We start from the raw sequence: 24026 nt of genomic DNA, 5'->3' as shown, positions 1-24026 counted from the left end.
CTTTTACTTGAGTAATATTTTAAAGTAATGCTACTCTTACTTGAGTACAATTTTTGGATACTCGACCCACCTCTGCTTTTGGATCCACTTTTTTGACCATTTAAAGAAACCGAATTTTGAGGTACTGTTGAGTCCACTTCCCTTCTCAAAGGTGTCTAATTCCTACCTCTGGTATTTACCTAGTAATATTGCCATAAAACCATGGAAAGTGAGGGCTGCAGAACAGAAGCCAACTTACACGAGGAACAGGCCGGTTGTGTATTTTAGGACCCCACGGACATTACTGCCGCTCTGAGTTCGGTGACGTCAGAGCGGTCTGCCGATATTTGCGGGTTAAGAAAGATGGCGGCTGAGAAGAGCAGGTTGAAACAGCGGAGTCATAAAAGCAGCATATTTAAAGAAGGTAATTAATGCTCTGAGACTTGAAAGATTCTAGTAAGAAGAGTTTTTGTGTGGTTTTAACCGCAGTGTGTTTGTGCGCGTTTGATAGATAACAACGGTTATGAAATGACAATGCAGCGCTCCGCTTCGCCAAATATTCGCCTCAGCCGTTGTTTCGCATATTATTGCGAATTTGAGCTTCCCGCTGTGTTCGACCGATAAAATATCACTGAAAAGATTGTTTTGATTATGACACTGAGCGTGCGTTCTTTGAGCCGGGGACGACTCATTCTCGCTGTGCAGTGTGTTGTTACAATAAAGCCGGTGTGAAGCCACTCAGCTGTCCTCACCTGCAGCTGAATCTGTTTGTTTTTCCTGCTACTGCTTACCCCTTGAGCTGATGTTCCTTCTTGTAGAACATGTCATTATAACAGCCGCTGAACCGATCTGTCAATGTACAGTAAATAGAAGCCTGTATTCGTCTATTATCTAGCAACTAGCTAACTTAACTTGCTGTGTAATTTTAGCTAGGCTAATGTACGACGCACTGGATAACGAGGCGCTATAACAGCGGACACCGTTACAAATGTAATATAGCTTTATGCCTTAGGCCTTAGGGTACACACATTACAAATTAACTTCGAATTCCAACTAAAGTTAAAATTGCCAGTTGAATGGCTTTCCTCTCTTATTAAGAAATTCATGAAATTAACATTTGTAAATGAAGATCTGAATTGAAAAATTCAGCTTTTTAATTCTCTAGTATCGACGAAACTTGTATTATTTTTGCAAGAGCTCTGATTGTGCACCCTTGATCTCAAATGTAAGTCAACGATTTAATGGACAGAGGTCAGAAGGAATAAGCAGTGAGGTAAGTTTACCTTAATACTGGAATGCTCTACTATTTAGCTGTGGAGCTTCAAAGAATTACTTGCCAGTAGTTGTTACCTGTCACTGGAAAAAATAAAACGCATAAGCAATGCTATCGTGGTTTTCGTGAAAGACACCCAGTATCAGGTTAGAGTAGTTCATAATAATCTGCTTACAAGGTTCTCAAGGATACCAGGACAGCTGTGTTGGTTTCCCTGAGCTGGCTGTTTAGGAAATCTTGGATTTTTAAAGTTTACTAACTCCTTAGTCTGTTTGGGGAGTGTTGGTGGAATGTAATATCAAAAAGCCTTCACTGTTCTTTACCCTGTTTTTAAGCACAGAGTTTCTTATGTCATTGAAGAAGAAGCTGGAAATGTTTGCTGTTAAAGATGTCATGGGATTTGTATGTATTTGTGCTGGTATGTTTATTATCTTGACAGATTCAAGTTCAGACTGAATATTGCAACAGCACTGATGCTTATAGACCTGTACTTATTAGCCTGATCCTAATGGGAATTCTTAGGGCGTGGTTATTGGTTTTGCAATTCTCTGATAAGCCCTGGGCTTCTTCATAGAAGCACTTTAAGACAGATTAGCAGAATTTTGACTGAATATAGTTTCTAATGTGTTTTAATAGCAAAGGACAGACACTGGAGAAATGTTTAAATTGGGCAACTTGCTGAAAGGGTGAATCTAAAGGGGGCGTGGCATGTAGACTGTTTATTTTCAGGGTTCCATAGCGTTATTTATTTTAGATTTAAATTTAATGCCCTGTCCTACCTATGACATGACAGCCTTACCTATCTGCTTTTGATGTGGAGGAGTAGCAGCTCTACTCTGAACCCCTCCCGAACGACTGAACCCATCCATCCACCTTTTCGAGGCAGAGCCCATCCACCTTTTACAAATCAGGCCTAGATTAATAGATTTACTGCATTTCCCAAAAACCATGAGCAGTCTGGTGGCAAAGTTGGCAGTCTACAGTAGTCCTTTTTAGCAAATGGCTGTGTTAGCCTTGCTCCATCTTAATAATTACACCAGCAGCAGAAAACAAAATACACTGTCCTGTCCAGCAGCTTCACGCTGAAACTTTACCGTGTCTTGCCAACATGGGTACAGACACAAACTGTGACTTCTCGTGACGAAAAGTCTGAACTCACTCACTGAAAATACTTGAAAACAAGCTAACTTCTCCACCTGCTCTGTGTCATCGCACACTGTCTCTTTGCGCTCTTTTTACTTTTCCTCTTCTCTCCCACCTTGTGCTACCTTCACCCATCATATGCAGGAAATTACATTTTTCACAAGCAGTTCATAATAACTGAAAGAACCTTTTTTTTTTTTTTTAAACAATGTAAATATGTTTTTAGTCATTTTACATAAACTTTGATTTTTAACAAAATGCATTTACTCAATTTCCTTTTCTTTGTAATCTTACTTTACTTTCTTACTCCACTTTACTATCTATCTATAAATCTAAAATTAGTAAAACATAACTGAAGTTTTAGATTAGGGCTGAACGATATATCGCATTTGCGATAATATCGCGACATGATCAAGTGCAATTTTCTAACCGCAAAGGCTGCGATTATACTCTGGACATGTCCAAATTCATGGGCTGCATCCTCCTGAGGCCGCATTTGTAGACCGATTACGTCACAGCGACGCGCCGAAGGCTGTCCAAATTACTACCATATCCCAGAATTCATAGCGCGGCCCAGCCAAACTCCAGTTTCCAGCAATGGCGGCCGCTACTAAGTTTTAAAATTACTCATACTAATCTTTCTGGGTCACAAAATAAACTTTTAACATATTTTCAGGCGAGAAAGTAGTTGTGTAAACATCAAATATCTGCTCGGTTTATCAAGATATCCCATATTTGCAAAAGTGCTTCGACGTTTTCAGAGGCGTCTGCTACCCACCAGCTCGACAGCTAGCCGGGAGCTCGAGGGTTACTGATGCGGCCGAGAGCGGCACAACTCCCGGCACATCATTTTCAGATCACCGTGGAGTTTCGCTGCTCGGGTTAAACGTAATATATAAGTCACTTAGACAACCTAAAAATGTTATTGTTGGGCTTTTTTCAGTGTTTTGTTTGTTCGTGAGTAAATCGGTTTGGCTGAGATTAAAGTTATTAGATTAGATAAAATAAAACTTTATTAATCCCCCGGGTGGGTTCCTCCTTGGTTTTCACACAGCTGACTAAACGTCAAACAGAAAACTTATTAAACAGAAGTATGAGACAGTCGAGAATTTACACCAGTGTCTGGTTATATTTTAGATAGCAAGAAGCAGACGGCCGAGTTTATTAAACTCCACCGAGACAGCGGTGACGCTAATCAGAACTAGACCGTCCAATTTCACGCCTTTAAACTTTAAAGGCGTGTTTGTGTGTGTGTTTATACAATTGCTATTATGTTTGCACTTTATGTGTAATGTTACTGACTGCAGAGATCAGTAAGATGTGTGTATTTTTTATTTATTCGTTTTATTTATTTAATATTATTTTTTAATTGAATGACTGTCTAGTAGTTCACAGATGTCGAAAAACTGAGTGTGGTAAAGCCACTGATTTTGTTTATGTATATTTCTGCAATCTGCACATTGTACTGACTTTCATTTTAATGTTTACACCAGGGTTCCTTGTCAGCACTTTATGCTCAGATGTTTGTAAGCTAAAAATAAACTATTGTGTATGTTCAAATATACTGTTGTGATTGAAGAAGTTAAATAAAAATGTCAGTCATCAATTCATGCATCACCTCATGTCATCATAACAGAGGTCTGTCTTCCAGGAAAGAACAGTTTAAAATTAATGTAATATAGTATTGGCCATACTATATGATGTATTGCTTGTCTTTGTTTAATAATACAGAAGACAAAGACCTTAAAAAATAATCGCATATCGCATCGCAATCGCAATATTGGGGCAAAAAATCGCAATTAGATTATTTTCCATAATCGTTCAGCCCTATTTTAGATTATAAATACAGTATGAGGGAGATGGATGATAGATATTAATAGATGGATCTCTTTGAAATCTTCATCCAGAAGAGTACAGTATGTTTATGCTTGGATACATTAATAGCTTTGCATTATTCACAGTTCAGATGATCTTCATTTGTCTAATGGTGTACCTCAGTGACCCCTCTGAGTTTATCAAATATCTGAAACAAAGAGTTTCTAGATGTCTTCCTCCCTTTCAGTTAACTTTATTCTGATTTGCTGGCCCTCGTAAGTAGAACGTTAAAGCACGGACTGTCTTTTTCATATAGCATAAGCAACATCATAGCATAAGCAACATCACTGCTTCTATGACAAATTGAATGGGGACCAGGTCACCCAAAGAGTTAAATCTGTCCTGGTTACATGTCTCTATTCAATCTAAGTGGCTCTGTAGGTCAGTGAAGCATCACTGCTGCCATACAAGGAGCTTTACTCATCCAAAGGTTAAAACTGACTTTTGTAAATAGTGGTTTTATTTACTATACACTTCAGGTCAGGCCTGCAGTTCCGTAATGGCAATAATTCCTCTTAGAGGACTATAATCAAGAGGAAAGCTGAGGCTTCTAGAATTAGACTGGGTTTTTTTCCCCCATCCAGCAGACTTTCACTTCGACTGCCAGTTTATTGATTCCTGCAAGGAGACTCAACCTTCAAGACTACAGCCATGCTATATAGAACATATTCACACTGTAAAGAGTGCTTAGTTTAATGCATTTATTTGAAAATGGCAATGATGGTATTGCATTTGTTTAGAACTGTCAGCATTTTCCCATAAATAAAAGGCAATTAATTATTTTATTCTCTAAATACTCTAATATTCTATATTCTCTAATATTCACGTAAAGATTATTTTGGTAGTCAGTTTGTGGCTAATCTGTCAGTTAATTTTTATTAGTCAACGATTATTTATTCACTCCTTTAATCTTTGCTTCCTGTAGGCATACCTCTTGTTCCAGGCTACAGTGCATATTTGCTTTACCTGTTCAAGTTGCCCAGCTATAAATGTCACCCTGCTGTCTCTTCTCCAGCCAATTAAAATAATGACCCATGAAACATATGAATTTGAAGTCAGTGTTTTCAACCAATAACTGTAGAAAACATGGACGACCTAACAGCTTGTCCCCTGGTGTCTGGCTCCAGTATAGGTCATAAACCCCGGCTCCTCCATGTTATCAGATTTTTCACAAATATGCTTTATGCCATTATTAGCAATTCTCATTGTTCAAGGGGTCTCCTTTCTCACAGGTTGGATTCTAGTTAATAACTTAATGCTGTTATTGGGGTCAACGTCATCATGACAGCTTTGACTGGCAACTGTTGTTACAGAGAAACTTGCCTATATCTAATCTGGAATGGCTGATAGAGCCAGGACGCGGAGAGGAGGGCCAGGATTTACTTTCCAAAACCACGACTGTTTCAAACTGACAGCATGAGGTGTTCTGCAGTAAACTGGATTAACCGACAGAAGGACCAGAGGCCTAACTGCACTTTTTCGGTAAGTTGAATGTGTGTTTGTAAGATAATCAGAAATTAACATCCTGAGATAGCTAGCTTAGTTGAGCAGTCATCTGTTGGGGAAAGCCGTGTTTGGTAGCTAATCCGTGCATGTGAATGAATATACCTTGACTAAACAAGTCACTCTGAGCTTGAATGTACATTAAAGTCAGTGCTGTACAGTCAGAGCTCTGCTGCTGTACTCAATGGAAAGATGTTCAGACCTGCAGCTGAAGATCAGGCACTAAAACTGTTTATAAGAGCAATGGAAAAATGCCACTCTAGCTGCTCAGTCACTAACTAACATGACAGTTACTGTACTTTTTATGAGTATTATTCTGTAAGAGCAACAAGTTAGACTCTCCTTCAGTTCTTTTGGAGAGCTGATTATAAAATATATGCAAATGGCAGCATTTTTGTGTCTCCCTTACATCTGTAATGACAGTAACACCAAATTAATAAAAGAAAATGCACTTTAAACCCTCATTGATGGATTTCATTCAGTTTTAACAGAAGAAGAATTACTGAAGATCGAAAATGTTCTCACAATACAGCCTGTAAAGTCAGTCCCAGTTTCTGATTTCCGTTTGTGTCTTACACAGCTGATGTTCACAAACTAAAAGAAACAAGATTATAATAGGAAAGCAGGGGTATCTATACACAGCCTTGTACCTGGGGGCTTGCTTGTTGTGTTAGAGACTCCATGATAGTTCCTCCTCTTGCTCCCATTTCTTAGGTTTCTGTTGCCTGAGGTATTCACTGAGCACATTGGTGGTGGCCATCTTTCTGGTGTAGTTGTGGATATTCGTTGTCTCGTCCTGGACTGTGGTACTGACACTCACTAGTCCCCGGCCTCCTTCCTTCTTAGGCATACCTTCCTTCTATTTAGGCGTACAGTCTCAGGGTGCTAGATTTGGGGTGAAACCCTACATGCATGGTAAGGAGCTTCCATGTCTTGATGACAGTGGCTTCTATGTCTGCATTTCTATTGCTGCATTCCATAGTCTACCAGAGGCCTGGGAGCTTGAGGGTCCTGCGGAGTATCTTTGCCGTTTCTAGGACTTCGCTCTTCTGGACAGAGATATTGGATGCTGTTCCTGGGATCTGCTGGAGCCACTCGCCTAATTCCTGACAATTGCTGCATTCTGTAGTCAGTATCCATAATGATCTCACTGAGGGGGTTCAGGCCTATGCAGAACTGGAACATCTCCTTGGTAGATCCCGCACTTGATGATGACTTGGGCTATGGGCTTGAAGTTGGCCTCTAGCATTGTTTACCACATCTGCATTGGGTTCCTGATGAAGGCTGTTAGGGACCCGTTGATCTTGTACAGTTCTAGGCATGCCAGGATCCATTTGTGGTGCATCGAGTCATAGGCCTTCTTATAATAAATCCAGGCAGTGCACAGGTTGGTGAACCTGGTCTTGGAGTCTAGCACAACTGTTCTGTCTGCCAGTAGCTTTGCCAATTCCTTTATGTGCCCCCTCTCATGTGTTGAGCCATATGCCTATTCATTTTAGCTACTATGATACCTGACTAGAGCAGGGCGATATGACCAAAAATATTTATCACGATATACATTTGAAAATTTGCGATAACGATATAACTGATGATATAATTGACACTAGACAAAATATTTTACAACTCCACAACTTTATTAGTGCAAAAAAGACCAAACAAACATCAATGTATTTTTACTTAAACAAGCAGCTGTTTTTTATTAAAAATTTAACAGTGCAAATGCAAATTCCTTGCTGACAGTTTAACCAAAAGGCATTTCCAGTGGAAATTGGCCAACATATCCTCAGCATAACCAAGGCATAATCGCCTTGTGCGTATGAAAACAAAGGCACTGCTCATGCGCGTTTTACCCATATACCCATCGCAATATTTCATTTTCTTACCGTTGCCCAACATTATACCAGTATTACCGTGAACTGTATAATATGGCCCAGCCCTATACCTGACAGGAGCTTCCATGGGGTACTGAGGTAGGGTATTGGCCCGTAGTTTGATGGAACTGGACCCTTCTAAGGATCCTTGGGGAACAGGACTGTCCGGCCTTCAGTTAACCATTGTAAGTGTCTTGACTAGCAGCTGCTTCATTTGCACTGTTAGATTCTCATAGAGTGCAGTCAGTTTCTTCAGCTAGTAAGAGTGAATCATGTTAGGGCCTGGTGCTGTCTAACTCTTTACATTGGAGACCCTTTCTTGGATGTCTGCCACTGTGATTGTTACTGAACCCTGTTCAGGCAGGGTTTTGTGGTCTGCTCTTATATCCACCAGCCACTGAGCATTGCCATTATGTGTTGCGTCCTTTTCCCATATGCTCTTCCAGTATTGCTCGGTCTCAAGCCTTGCTGCTGTTCTCATACTGTTCCCCTGACACTGACATTGGTTTATTCTCCTGCCTTCTATTTCTCTAACCCTAACCCTCTTGAAGCGGCTGGAAAAGGCTCAGTTTTTGCTTGGCAGTTTCTAAGGCCTCGGTTATGGGCAGCTTGCTATACTTCTTGGGCAGCTTCTTAATTTCCCCTTTCTGTAGCTCCGATAGTTGGCCAACCACCTTCCTCACGTCTTTGATCTGTCGCCTGGATTAACAAGGTCCGCGTCAGGTGTTGAGTAACCAGGACACACAGATGACAAGTGGAACAAGACAAAATAAGTGGGCAAGAGACAAAAATAGGGCGCTGTTGGAAGCTGCTACATAAGTAACCCCAGCGGAAATAGTTGCATGAATGGATGAGGGACCTATGGAATTTTCCATACCCAGCATCCAGATTGATGGCGAAACTAGTAGCTCAGTGTTCCAACATTTGGAAGAAGGAACTGCTCTCACGGCTAGAGATTAATGAGGTACCACCCAAATGCTATGTCATTTGGAAGTCAGCCACTTCCTCTATGTTGCTGCATGTTACATGCCGAGCAGCTGAGAAATAGAAGGCAGGAGAATAAACTAGCTGTTCCCAAAGGAACAATCCAAGGTGTGCTCTCAGTGGCAGGGGAACAATATGAGAACAGCACCACCAAGGCTGGAGACTGAGTAATACTGGAAGAGCATACGAGAGAAGGACGCAACACATAACGGCGATGCTCAGTAGCTTGTAAATCTAAAAGCAGACCACTGCACTAACCCTGAACAGGGTCCAGTAACCATCACAGTGGCAGACATTTAAGAAAAAGGTCTCCAGTATGAAGAGTTGGACTGCCACCAGGCCCCAGCATGGTTCACACCCACTGGCTGAAGAAGCCAGTAGGTTGTCAGTGAGCGCCTAACTACACAAATGAACCAAAGGATCAGTCCCATCCAACCACCGGCTAATAACTTGCGTCAGTACCACGTGGAGGCTTCTGGCAGGCACATGGGTCAATACATCAGCGGGGCACATAAAGGAATTGGTAGGAGTATCAGAGGAGCAAAACACCAGCTACTGGTTGACAGAGCAGTTGCCCAAGACTGCTAGACTAGGCTGACTAACCTGTGCACTGCCTGGATTGATTATAAGAAGGCCTATGACTTGATGGCTCACACTTGGATCCTGGAATTCCTAGAATTGTACAAGATCAACAGGACCCTAACAGCCTTCATCAGGAACTCACTGGTGATGTGGCAAACAACACTAGAGGCCAACTTCAAATCTATAGCGCAAGTCACCATCAAGTGCGGGATCTACCCACTGCTGTTCTGCATAGGCCTGAACCCCCTCAGTGAGATCATTACGGATACTGACTACGGAATGCAGCAATTGTCAGGAATTAGGTGAGTGGCTCCAGCAGATCCCTGGAACAACATCTAATATCTCTGTCCAGAAGAGAGCAGTCCTAGGAACGGCAAAGATACTCTGCAGGACCCCCAAGCTCATAAGCCTCTGGTAGATGACCTGAGCTTGAAGGATAAAGACCGGCCACAGGTTTGAAAGGGGGAGAGAGAGAGAGAGAGTGAGTTTTTTTTTTTTTTTTTTTTTTTTTTTTTCCTCAACTGAGTTTGTTTCAAGTGTTCTTGTTTAAAAGGGCAAAATTAGGTTCTTAATTAGGTGTTGTTCACAAAGTTAAATGTTCAATACTCTGTACATGTTATATCGCTAGAGAGAAATGATGTGAAGCATTAACCTCCTAAGACCCGAACTCTTCCACGGCAGGCATTTTTAATTTCTCTTTGATATTTGGGCTGATTGGGTTCTCATGAATGTAAAAACAAAGAATTACCAGATTTTATTTTTTTTAACCAGATTTTTGTTCCTAAGAAAAATGAGAGCCACATATGAGGATATTCGTTTAAAATGTTGATAGAACAGTAGCAGTATAATGTCCTCGTAAGTGGATATCAGGCCCTTGTAGAGCAAAATTAAATATTTTGGTCTAAATAACCCAAAATGTGATGTCCACATATGTGGACGCCAGGTCCTAGGAGGTTAATATGTTGTCCAGTACTCGGGCAGCAGCTCAAACAATGCTAATGATGTGTGTTTGTCTCTTGTTTTCCTGCAGGTGACCACCATTGAATTCTGACCACTTTATTTCAGATTTGAGAGATACACTTCACATTTTACAGTTTGTAATGATTCTTTTCTCCTTTTGATTACAGGAGCCGCCCTCAGCACCACCCAGAAAACAACAACAGAAAAATCATGTTATGTGTTCACTCTTGATGAACACACTGTTCATGACATGTTGGGTTTGTCCATCTTATTGGCCGAGCGGATAGTGGAGGTCTGAAGACTTCCCTCTGAGGGAGCTGCTGGTGAAGATTATGAGTCCTGTTTGATCCCTGCGATGAGCGTCAGTCCTCCTGATGTCACAAAAATGTCTTTCTCAGTGGGTCAACAGAACATCTGGCACAGGACAGGTGTAATTTATGAAATAAAAATAAAAAAATAAGCATGAAGCTTCTCCTAACCTTTGGACCCAGAGAACCGCCTTGGCCCTGCCTCCAGGGTGAATCTGTTGATTATGTGGACTCTGGATCATGTTATGAAATTAGAAGAAGTAATCACACTTCTGTGAAACCTTCTGCTGCTGTGTTTTTCAATCTAACATTTTATTCAAACAAAGTGCTTTGAGAGTGTATAATGTATCTAAAACTGTTTAAATCTTCAGTTTTATAACACCTAAGTCTTATGTTAAAATCTGAAAGGATAGCATTAACAGTAAAAAAACAAAAAAAACAAACTTTAAACCACATTTTTTAGAGTCTCAGCAGCTGAATAACAGTTATTAAGATTATTTTAAAATGAACCTAGAATTGAATTTACACAAGGTCCTGAATAATCAGGTCCCATCTTAATGGCCTTATAGCACCATATCACCCCATTAGAGCACTTTGCTCTCAGACTGCTTACTTGTGGTTCCTTCAGTATTTAAAAGTAGAATGGGAGGCAGAGCCTTCAGTTTTCAGGCCCCTCTTCTGTGGATTCAGGAGACAGACACTATTTCTACTTTTAAGATTAGACTCAAAATATATATTTTTTCCTTTTTTTAATAAACATATTGTTAGGGCTGGATCAGGTGATCCTAAATATTTCCTTAGTTACATTGCAAGGTCCAGGCTGCTGGGAGGTTCCCATGAGCAAATGCAGTCAAAATTGTAGAAGAAACTGAGTGTTTCTTCTTCAGTTGCCCCTTTCACTTTGTTTATACACCTCTGCATTTCGTTATTATTTATTATAAATCTCTGGCTCTCTTCAATAGCTTGTCCTTTCCCTGTCTTCTTCCCCTTACCCTAACTGGTCAGGGGGCCAGATGGCTGCCCCCTGTGAGCCTGGTTCTGCTGGAGGTGTCTTCCTGTTAAAAGGGAGTTTTTTTTCCCTTCCTACTGTTGTCAAAGCACTTGCTCATAAGGGGTTGATGAGCAAGCTTTTTGGGGTTTTCTCTGTTGTATTATTATAGGGTTGTGGGATCTTTACCTTACAATAAGGCAACTGCTTCTTTGATTTGGAACTATATGAATAAAACTGAATTGAAATTGGAAAAGTGTCTGTGTTTTGGAGGTATTGGCCATTTCTCATATTTATAATATTTATTAGAGATTATATTGTTGTCACCGACCCCCCCCCCCCCCCTTTTTTTTTTTTTTTTTTTTTTTTCTTTTGTTTCTTTCTTTGTTTCTTTCTTTCTTTCTCGTGAGAAGTCATGTATTTGATCAATTTGTAATTGCATTGACAATCTGTAATGACAATAAGAATATTGTATGTAAAATTTGTCTTGGAATGCTTCCAATTGTAAAAATTTACCATTGTCATGGTGATTAATAAAAATACCATTATCATGAAACTGTTTCTATATCCAGTGTTTTTTCTATTTCTGATAATGGTTCTCTTGTTCCATTGAGTAGAACCATGTAAAGTTATGGGTAAATATCATCTTCCACTAATAAAGTATTTGTTTGTGGATTTTGGCTAGGTTTACAGACAACTTTGTATTATCAAAGTCGCATATTATTGGAAAATCCAGACCTCCCATTTAATAAAAATTTCACAGTAATTTAACTTCCTCAAATGTACCTATTCAGAGTTGACGTCACAGCTCCAGGGCACTGATCTTTTAAGTACTTGTGCGTTGCAGTCACAGAACGACTGTGATATTCTCACACACTTTTCAAAGTCTCCCTTTCATCTTTCTTCCATCTTCTCCACCCTCCTGTTATGCTGTGTTTTAATGGTCACACTACATTTTTCTTTGTTAGTACTGAGTGTAGTCTTGGCAGGCAGTCAAGGCGATACTCTCCAATGTATTTCTGTAGTATATTGTAGTTCTTAAACCATATAAGTGTTTCTGTAATATGACACATCAATAAAATTAGATGTTGAGCAATTTTCCTAGTCATTGTTATCGATGACAATGTGTAGCTGTGTCAGATCAACAGTTAGCTGTAAAAAGGATGTTACTGCAGCTGTGGCTACAACCGTAGCTTGCCTCCACCAGTGTGTGAATGTGAGAGTGAATGAATAGTGGCATTGTAAAGCGCTTTGGGTGCCTTGAAAAGCGCTATATAAATCCAATCCATTATTATTATTACTATTACTGATTAAGATTGTGTGATTTGCGTCATAATCTTTGTACTGTTACCTTGTGACAATTGCTTGTAAAGTTGGTGTGAACCATTAAGGTAGCCCTGTAATGACAGGGCTACCTTAATGTAACTGTACAGTTACTGTACTCTAACTGTAGTTTTGCAGGCCATTTCACTAATACTGGTAACACACAGATCGGGGAGTTTCTGACTTCCAGCATAATAGAAAATTAAGTAGACTATAATGAGCTTATTATATTAAGTTATAACATGTGCATCTTTATTACTCTTACTCTTCATGCTTATGGTTCTATTAAATAAAAACTGAATTAACCTCCTAAGACCCGAACTCTTCCACAGCATGCATTTTTTTTATTTGGGCATATTGGGGCCTGATGAATGTAAAAACAAAGAATTACCAGATTTTTTTTTTTTTTTTTTTACCTTATTTTTGTTTTTAAAAAAAATAAGAGCCACAAATGAGGGTATTCGTCTAAAATCTTGATAGAACAGTAGCAGTATAATGTCCTCGTAAGTGGATATCAGACCCTTGTAGAGCAAAATTTAGTATTGAAGTCTAAATAACTCAAAATGTGATGTCCACATATGTGGATGCCAGGTCCTAGGAGGTTAAAGGAGGTATTAATTGGCTCACCTCTGTTCTTTGTGCCCTCAGTACACACTCTGGACTCTTTATTTGCCTACTGGTGAAATAAATCTGTAAGGATGTAGTGGCATTTGAGTCTGTCTGAAAACCTATTGTCTCTCCTGTGTATTTTTTCAGTCATTATTATATATGTTTAGCACCCACTAACATCTATTTAATCTATTCCTAATCTATATATTCCTTTCTATTTCTTATTTATTTGCTTTATAAATACATTTGGCTCGACTTTGCATTGAGAGATGAGTTTCATTATCACCCCAACCGGTCGCAGCAGATGGCCACCCCTCCCTGAGCCTGGTTCTGCCGGAGGTTTCTTCCTGTTAAAAGGAAGTTTTTTCCTTCCCACTGTCGCCAAAGTTCTTGCTCATAGGGGGTCATATGATTGTTGGGTTTTTCTCTGTATCTATTACTGTAGGATCTACTGTACAATATAAAGCGCCTTGAGGCGACTCTTGTTGTGATTTGGCGCTATATAAATGAAATTGAATTGAATTGAATTATCCAAGTCAAAAATAATAGAAATGGTCTCCCATATAATAACAGGATCAATGTAGCTGCCACCCACCCCTCCAAACTCCACACTGATTTTTAAAGAATCTGGAAGTGAGTGTAATTTATCTAAGCACTCACAACCAACTGTTTCACAAGTGGTTGTTATATGTAGAGTTGCCAAAATTAAATTGCTAGAAAGTCATGTTATATTTAACAGCAATGTTCATGAATGTTGAGACAACTGAAAACGATATTTTTTTGCTACAAATGATAATTGATAATAAGAACACAGGCTGTAAATCCCTTTAATTGGCTAGTTATTGCTTTGTACCAGTGAACAGTCATGACCAATCATTTCTGCATTCTGAGCCTTCAGACACATTTTAAGCTTACTTTCCCCCTCTCAGGTGGCCACAGTTTTAAATCATGCGCATCCCAGATGAGGTGTGAAGAGGAGGACTATGACCTGCTGGAGGAGGAAGAGGAGGAGAAAGTGGGCAGGCCCCAGCCTGTGCAGATTGTAGTGGCAAATGAGGAGGAGCATTCATTCTTCCTGCAGGAGCAGGTGCTGGAGCAACTGCTGCTGCAGAAGAAGGTCCAGGACCTCCATGTGGTCGTCGTCTCTGTGGCTGGAGCTTTTCGCAAGGGCAAATCCTTCCTGCTCGACTTTATGCTTCGTTACATGTACAAACAGGTAACCTGTCAAGTTCTGTGAAATTCAAATTGTTAGTTTCATCATAATCCTGCTGACAAACATCACCAAATATATCCATTGACCTCAACTCTCGTCTTGGTGGAGCAGTCAAAAGAACCACTGAATGGCCCCACTCTGGCAAAATACAAATGCAAACTATACACCACGATAATGAGCTTATGGAATCTGGTTTTCCTGAATTAATCATTAATTTCAGAATTGGCTTGTTTCAAAATGTTGAAAGTTGTAACGCTGTGAATAATGCTGTACACATATTTGATTTATCTGAGTGTGGCTACTATTAACTGCGGTAGCAGTTTCTGTGTCCATTAACAGTTAATGTTCATAACCATCACTGGGTGCTATGTCAAGCAGATGAGTGCTGCTCTTTGAAGCAGTTTCTGTCAACATACTGTTTGAAGTCTAATCCACACTGACGATGAAGATTGGGAAATTTGGTTTACTAGGAGCAACTGGAACAGTCAGTATTTATGATTTTATGTTAAGCTTATACTGCAGTGTTCATATCACTGCAGATGCAGCCCAATCCATCAGACTGCTCCTCTTTCCCCTTGCTGGTGAAGAAGACCCCGAGATACTTAAACTCCTGCACTTGGGGCATCAGCTTGTCTCTCACTCGAAGTGGCCCTTTTCTTATTGAGGACCATAACCTGTAACTTGGAGGTGCCAATACTCATTCCTGCCACTTCACTCAGCTACAAACTTCTCCAGTATGAGCTGGAGGTCACCTGCTCAGAAGAGATTATAAGGCCACCAAGGTGAAAGCTTTCTGCCGCTTGGCTACCCCTAGAAATTCTGTTCATAAAACATTATAAAGAGAGCCGGAGGACAGAGCAGCCTTGGCGGGGTCCCATCAAAAATAAGTCCAACTCATTGCTGGCAATACAAAACAAACACTTGTAACAGTTATACACAGACAGACAGACTAGCTTGTAACAATTGACTGGACACCCCCCCCCCCCCCATAAACACAAGGCTTTCCACATGTTTGCGTGTGAGTTTGGAATGCAGTTTGTTAGCTATACTCTTGTGATCTTCCAGTCATCTGATTCGTGGCTCGGCGGTGTGGAGGAACCTCTGACCGGCTTCACTTGGCGGGGTGGTTGTGAACGGGAGACCACGGGCATCCAGGCGTGGAGCGATGTGTTTGTAGTGGAGAAACCAGATCACAGCAAGGTCTGTGTCACAGCATCTTCTAGGCTGTTCCTTTTAAAATGTGGTGTGGGTATGTGTGTATATGTGTATAGCGTGAAAAAATGTTTCACCCCGTACTGATTTATTTATTTTTTGTTAACTTAAATTTGTCAGATCATCAAACAAATTTAAATATTTGACAAAGTTGACACATGTAAAAACAGAAATGGGTTTTTTAAGTGAAGGCGTTTATTATTCAGGTGAAAATACAGACCTATATAGCCCTGTCTGTAAAAGTAATTCCTCCTATGCCATCTTTGTAAAGCTGAGTTTAATTTCTCTAGCCACACCCAGGCCTGATTACTGCCACACTTGTGACAAATGGTGAAAAATGGAACATTGGTAAACCTTCCCAGGAGTGGCTGGACAAGAACTGAACAAAATTGCTCTAAGAGCTCAGTGACGACTCACAAAAGACTCCAGCACAACATCCAAAGTAGGTCTGACTTGCCTCAGTTACTGTCAGTGATACCGACTATGGAATGGAGCAATTGTCAACCACCTAATCTACCTACCACACAACTTGGATCTACCTGAATGACATTCTGATGTCTGTAGTGTAGCATAGGCGGATGGTAACAAAGAGAGGGAAGGTATTCCAAACTGATGGGATTGCATTACCAGAAGGCAGCATTGCAGACATCGAGGGCAGCTACAGGCACCTGGGAATCTCATAGGCAAATGGGAAATGGGAACCACGAAGAGGCCGCTAGGAAAGCTGCAACCACCAAGTACCAGCAGAGTGTAAAGCAAGTTCTGAGGAGTAAGCTTCATATGAAGATCAAGATCCCGGCAATCTACACTTAAGCCCTGCCAGTGATTAGTAGCATCAGAAACCGAAGACGGAAGAGGAGTAAGGAGAAGAAGTAAGGATGATGGAACGGCAGGCCACTACTTGGCCACTGTCAGAAGAAGTGTCTGACATCCTGTCAGTGGGTGGACAAAACTGGACTGAAAGACAGCACAGAGACGCTAATCATGGCAGCACAGTAACAAGCCATAAGTACACGATCCATAGAGGCTAGGGTCTAACACACTAGGCAAGACCCCAGGTGCAGAATGTGTGAAGATGCCCCTGAGACAATCCAGCACATAACAGCATGGTTCAAGATGCTAGCAGACAGGGCATGCATGTAATGCTACAACCCAGCAGGCATATTATACAGGAACACCTGGGCTGAGAATGACCTGGAAGTCTCAAGGTCAAAATGAGACATGCCCACTAGGGTCGTCGAGACCTAAGATCATGTGGGACTGCCAGATACAGACAGCCAAACTGGTGATGGCTAACCAACCGTACATAATAGTCGTGGACAAGCAGAGGAAGACAGCTGTAGTGATTGATGTAGGTAGGGCTGCTCGATTATGGCAAAAATGATAATCACGATTATTTTCACTGAAATTGAGATCACGATTATTTGACGATATTTATTTCGTCCGCCAGAGCTTATATTATTTTTTTTTACATGCTGTAGTGCCATTTGTGGGAGCATTTCAAGTTGCTATACATCAATACAACTGTTATAGCCCATATTTTAAAAATGTGTATGCATTAAGTCCATAGTAACTACATTAATTGCAAAAAAGTGCAATAAACTACAAAAAAATTGAAAATCGTTTTTGTTTTTACATATATTTCTACTTGGAGAAATTTAAGAGGTTTATCCCTCAAAACTTTAAATACAAAAAAGTTGCAAAAAATAGTTTACAACAACAGGAAATTTATTTTGAGTGTCTTCATAGTTTTATTTTTGGAGATACAGCAATTTTTATATACTGCAGGAAAAACAAAAAAACAATCCTATGATGCAAATTTGCAAAGAATGTGCATGTGCATCAAAATAAACTATTTCCAGCAGTGCAATTCGAGTTCTAAGGCCTACAAGTAAAAAAACTACATTTTCCGCAAAAACGACGTCACTTGCGATAGTTCGCGTTGACGTCTTGTTCAATGTGGGAAGTTCATGATCGGATCGGCAAAGCGTGTTTCTGGAATATTATGTTTTTGTTCCTGCAAGCTCTTTTTATGCAATTTTTGCAAAGCTATATGTGGAAGGAAACCGTGACCGAGGACAAGCTGATGGCATAAGAAGTACGTACAACTCCTCTGGTTTCATATGGAAAAAAATTTATTGTGCTAGCTTAGCGTTCAGGTTCTACAGGGATTTAAAAATAGTTACACAAAACGAGCATGCTGCTCTGACCGGCTTTAAAGGTTTAACAATAACAATGTATTGAATAATGACTTTAAAAAATAATATAAAATAGTGTGCAAATACTGATAACAGCGCAAATGTTTGCAATATAAGAAATAAATGAAAAATGTGAACTTTGCAGTGTTGCTCTGTGGTGCAGCTACGACACCATAGCAAAGTTTACACACTGTGTCTACTTGATCCACATCTGACTCCGCGAAGCCATAATGTTTCCACACCACTTAAGTTTTTTTTTTTTTACCTCTCTTTTCAACCAACGGCAGTCCACTCCTCTCCAAATAACTTCTGCTTAGCTTTCCGAGCTTCCCTTGGGTCCTCTTAATTGTTGTGACGCGTGTTCGAAATGCAGAGCAGTGCGCTTGATTTGCCACATGGAGCAGCGCGAGAGTAAAGCATGAGGGAGGGGCTAATAATCGGCTCAGTCATTTTTAATGATCGTTGAAAGCCCAGATCGTAATCGTGATTAAAATTCGATTAATTGAGCAGCCCTAGATGTAGGTATACCAAGTGATATCAGGGGGCTGAGAGAAGAACTCAAGAAGATGTCGAAGATGAAGGCAACAGTGGTCCTAGTGGTAATCGGAGTACTCTCGTTACCCCCCCCCCCAGCTGGGCAAGTGACTCCAACAGATCACAGGAACAACATCCTTAAGCGCACAGGCCTCTGGTAGAGGACCCAAGCTTGAAGGATAAATAACGCCCTCGGGGGAGAGGGAAATTTTTTTTTTTTTTTTTTTTTTTTATAAATGACATCAGAAACAGCAGTATGCGACATTACGTGATGGCAGAGCTTCAGTTCATCCTTTGTCATTTTTTTTTTTTTTTTTTTTTTTTTTTTTTTTTTTTTAATAAATAGGACAGGGGGAATGAATGAGAGAGAGAGGGGGAGAGAAAGAAAGAAAACCCAAGGGGAGAAGAGACGGTGAGAAGGGGGGGGAAGAGAGACAAAAAAAAAAAAAAAAAAAAAAACTCCTGGGTCACCTGTATGGAGAAAAAACAAACAAACAAACAAACAAACAAACAGAGGAGACAGCAAACAACAAAGAGCAACATAATAATAGAGAAAACAAAGCACCATCACAATAAACTAGCTAGTCATAGATATCAGTATTTACTAAGTAATAAACGATATTGTGCAGCACGCAAGATAGACAGCGCACAGTGTGCTTTGAGGCAGCAGCCAAGAAAGCTTTAGTCCGCGTCTGTGAATACCCATGTGTGCATACCTGTGTGGATCAGCATGCTTGCATTCCAAAGGTTTCTCCATGTAATGATCTGCTAGGGAGTGTGGGGGGGCCACAGCCCCGTCCTCCAGGGTGTGAAACGGGTATGGAGGAGATCAAAACTCCAGACATCCAGAGGCCCCCAGAACACAAGAGACCATGGAAGACCAACAGAGGGGCAGCCGCGCCACTGTTCCAGTAAGAGCTGAGGAGAGTCCCAGATGAGGGCTCACTCAGCAGCCGCGGAGCAGAAGCCAGGGGGGGTTGCAGTGACGCGCCCGTGAGCTCCGCCGGCAGCCAGCTGTGCCTGAGTGACCGAGCCCGAGAGGGAAATTTAAAAAATATATATATTTATTTGTATGTATGTGGTGTGATGTTTTTATTTTTACATCATTTTTCCACAGGTTGCAGTTCTACTAATAGACACGCAGGGAGCGTTTGACAGCCAGTCTACCGTTAAAGACTGTGCCACACTATTTGCCTTGAGCACCATGACCAGCTCTGTGCAGGTCAGTCATCTTTTTTATTTCTAGTATATTCTAGTTGTCACATAAGAAACTCTTTAATTCATTGTGATAGTATAACAATAGAATATACATTTTTATCTAGAAATTATGGCATCAACATTATGTGTGTTTCAGGTGTACAACCTTTCCCAGAATGTTCAGGAAGATGACCTTCAGCATCTCCAGGTCAGTATCAGCCTGCAAGACAGCTTTACTATTTCTAGACTGAATCCTATAGCATAAACCCAATTCTCCAAAAAGTTGATTCTGTTCATCTGGACATAGCGTTTTGTGAGAGAAACGTTTCGTCACTCATCCAAGTGACTTCTTCAGTCTCAACTGACTGCAGGTTTCCCCAACCTTATAAACAGTACATTTGCATAATGACTGAAACCAGCCCACTGAAGGAACAATGGGCTGAGAGGTCAGTCAGCTGAGACTGAAGAAGTCACTTGGATGAGTGACGAAACGTTTCTCCCACAAAACGCTACGTCCAGATGAACAGAATAAACTTTTTGGAGATTTACTTTCCTAGATGATTGAGAATGCATCAAGACCCCATGAACCCAATTATTTAGGTTATTTCTTATGTTACATTATTTCAGCAACAATTAAATGCATCAAATTAGGGTTGTAATGATTTGAGTAATTCAAATAATTTGATTATAAAAAAATACTTGACAGAGCTGTGTGTTAAATGATGTGTCATTTAACACACAGCTCTGTTGTGTGCTAATGTGTTAAACGATGTAAATGCGAGCGTGGGTTGTACTAGACCATATTTATTTAGGCTTTCATTAAAAACGTTTTACGTTGAAAGTGAAATAATATCAAATGTTGTTGTCATTTTAATTGCGTTAATATTTAAACATATATAAGCTTTTTCACAAGCCAATAAAAAAGTATGGTTCAGTAAACCTGAGGGTCGTTAGATTGGACACTGAACTGTTATTAATATAATTTAACATCTACACATCAGCAGCACAAAAACCTTGCATCAACCCACATAGCAAAATTTGTATGGCCTGGATCTGGCCCACACAATGTGCTTACACATGGCCCACATACCGCAAAGAATGACGGCCCTTTGGTGGCCCAGACCTGGTTTGCCAGAGGTGAACCACACATGGGCCAGCACAAGGCCAGTTAGAGACACACTGGAGGTCCTGTGCTGGCCCATGTGTTACCTCTGGCAAACCTGATCTGGGGCACCATTCTTTGTGGTATGTGGGCTGTTTGTAAGTTGTGTGCAGCCACGGACCAGTTGCAGACACACTACTAGCCCAGTGCTGGCCCAGAACAGTTTCAGCTCTTGCCCCAGATGTCAGTAGGTGATCTGCTCTACCTCATGAGCTACAGCCACCCAGTGGGAAACATGAGTAAAGGGCAGGGGGGGCAGGGATAGCTCAGTAGGTAGAGTGGTGGCACCATGATCGGAAGGTCGGGGGTTCGATTCCACTGAACAGCTACCCTGAGGTACCCCTGAGCAAGGTACCGTCCCTACACACTGCTCCCCGGGCGCCCAATGGCTGCCCACTGCTTCACTGAGTGAATGGGTTAAATACAGAGAGGAATTTCCCCACGGGGATCAATAAAGTACACTTTCTTCTTTCTTCTTTAAACCTCACTAGGTTTTGGATAAAGTGTATACTCACAAACCTGTCAAATCTGCATTTGAAACGTTTGCTACCATATAGTGCTGGGCCATATCATATTGTTCACGGTAATACCGGTATAACGTTGGGCAATGATAAGAAAATGAAATATCGCGATAGAATATGGGTAAAACGCGCATGCGCAGTGCCTTTGTTTTCATATGCACATGGCGGAAAAAGCATGGTGGCGACGGAGTATGAGAAGGGCGAAAGTGGATCGTTGAATGAAACAGATGAACCAGAATTGGTTTGTAAAAATGCTGCAACTTCAGTGGTGTGTAACTGGTTTAGCTTTCATCCGTCACATACACAACAAAGCACTATTTTTGGTAGAGCATGCTAGCGGGCCGTCGTTATTACCGTTTTTTTTTTTTTTTTGGAAAATATGGCACACTTAAAATCAATCCTTTGATTTTTCTGAAAATCGACAGTGCCCTTATAATCCCGTGTGCCTTATGTATGAATTCTGGTTGTGTTTACTGACCTCGAAATGATTTTATGCACACGGTGCTCGAAAATCTGTCAAATGTTTTAGTACGACTTTGCTAAGCTACGAACCCGCACCGCTTGATGGATTGTCGGAGCATTACGGCTATCATAGGCAGGCGCCTCGCGGAGTGATACGTTCTGCGCTGTGTGTATAACGTCTTTTTATGTTTTGTGGATATTATACATGGTTATGCTGAGGATATGTCGGCCAATTTCCACTTGAAATGCCTTTTGGTTAAATTGTCAGCAAGGAATTTGCATTTGCTCTGTAAAATTTTTATATAACTTTAATGCATATAAAAAACAGCTGCTTGTTTAAGTGAAAATACATTGATGTTTGTTTGTTTTTTTGCACTAATAAAGTTGTGGAGTTGTAAAGTGTTTTGTCTAGTGTCAATTATATTGTCAGTTATATCGTTATCGCAAATTTTCAAATGTATATCATGATAATATTTTTGGTCATATCGCCCTGCTCTATTACCGTAGCAGTATAGTATTGCAACATGGCATTTGGGTCTTCTTACTAAAATGGGAAAATAGGAACATAAATAGTGCCACCATTGCCAGACCTGGCCCACATCTAGTTGACATACACCCACCCATGACACCAGTCAGTCAGAAGTGCCAGCTTGATGCCGGATCTGGACCAGATCTGGGCCAGACCTGTCTGTTATGTGGGAAAGCACAGGGTAGACTTCAGAATGCTCAGTTTTCTTCATAGCAGCCACCACATTCCTTTAAAGTCTTTTAAAGGCTTGAAGACACAAACTCACTCATTCCCTGCACACTTAAACTTGCAGACACACATGCACAAAAACTCATAATATGCACACACACCCTTTCAGAGCTCTTTTTTTTCAAAGCTGCCTTTCAGAACTCTGATTAAAAGATGGAATAATCAAAAGATTACTCGATTACTAAGATAATCAATAGCTGCAGCCCTACATCATATCCACGCATGAAATGGACAAGCAGTTTATGAAAGCTGCAGTCTCTCCAAACAAGATAAGGTCAAATTTTTCTGTGACAAGAATCAAAGAAAAAAACAAACACCAAATGAAAAAATAATTGTTTAGCACTCTTTTTAAAAATCACTACAACAGCATAGGAAATGGCCCAGAAAGGTTAGTTTTTTATGTGCTTCTTTTCTCTGACCCTCTGCCTCCCACTGAAGTATCCCTCTGAAGTTTAAGAGAAAATGACAATTTTTCCATCGTATAGATCTCTTGTACAGAATGTATCCAATCTTCCATCGTTGGTGGTTCAAGCTTAAGCCATTCCCTTGTAAGAGGCTTTTTACTTGCGGCCAGTAGGATATACAAGAGTCTATTATCATTGGAATTCAATTTATCCACTGGTACATTACACAAAAATATGGTCTCAAAGGTTAAAGGAAAAACAAATGAAAACACATTTTGTAGATGTTCATGGATTAGAGACCAATACTGGCGAATAACTGTGCAATCCCAAAAAGATTTGGAAATGGTTAGCTCCATCTCCCCCACATCTCTAACATGTGTCACCAGTTCCCCAATATCTTTGTTAAGCAGGGGTGATGAAAAATCTCATAATTCTTTTCCAGCAAAATTCACGCCAAACATTAGACCCAGTGGTAGCCCACTATATCTTGCATGTGTGGTCCCAACACTCCTCTGTAACTGACAAATTACCTTCTTTTTCCCACATTGCTTTAATATACACAGTGCTGTCGTTTTTACACCGCAGGATGCTGTTATATAATTTGGAAATGATTTTGCTTTGCGCTCCAGATTTGGTTAATAATAAAAATGTTTCTACAAATTGTAATTCGTTTAGGTTCACTTTTAATTTTTGATTAAAATAATTTCTGACCTGTAGATATCTAAAGAAGTTGTCTGAACCTAAATCATGTTTACGTCTTAAAAAGCTAAAAAAAAAAAAAAAAAGCTCAAAGCTTTGGAATGCCCCCTTGTGGACAAATGAATAATAATTAGTTATACCTTTTGAAACCCAGTTCTTGAATCTATTATCGTAATGATTTGGGGTAAAATCTGAATCATATGCACACCATCTTAAAACCTTGGAGCCCTTTTCCAAACCGTGAATTCTTATTACTTCTTTCCAAGCAG

General features: G+C 40.4%; 1 protein-coding gene across 2 annotated transcripts in view; it reads left to right on the top strand.

The window, feature by feature from the left end:
* Positions 1-310: 310 nt before the first annotated feature.
* Positions 311-24026, top strand: part of LOC147327107 (atlastin-2) — a 42186-nt gene continuing 18470 nt past the window's right edge. For both annotated transcript variants that reach the window (XM_086294722.1, XM_086294721.1), the window contains exons 1-5: positions 311-403; positions 14328-14614; positions 15677-15811; positions 19673-19777; positions 19910-19960. In XM_086294722.1, the coding sequence (XP_086150848.1) occupies positions 343-403; positions 14328-14614; positions 15677-15811; positions 19673-19777; positions 19910-19960 (639 nt within the window). In that variant the 5' untranslated portion in view covers positions 311-342. The remainder of the gene's footprint in view (positions 404-14327; positions 14615-15676; positions 15812-19672; positions 19778-19909; positions 19961-24026) is intronic.

This window comes from Aulonocara sp. 'chitande type north' Nkhata Bay, linkage group LG6 (genome assembly GCF_057382095.1).
Source record: "Aulonocara sp. 'chitande type north' Nkhata Bay isolate Kocher_YH1m ecotype deep benthic linkage group LG6, A_spYH_male_GT1.1, whole genome shotgun sequence".
Classification (NCBI taxonomy): Eukaryota; Metazoa; Chordata; class Actinopteri; order Cichliformes; family Cichlidae; genus Aulonocara; species Aulonocara sp. 'chitande type north' Nkhata Bay.
This window is presented reverse-complemented; position numbering and strand designations above follow the sequence as displayed.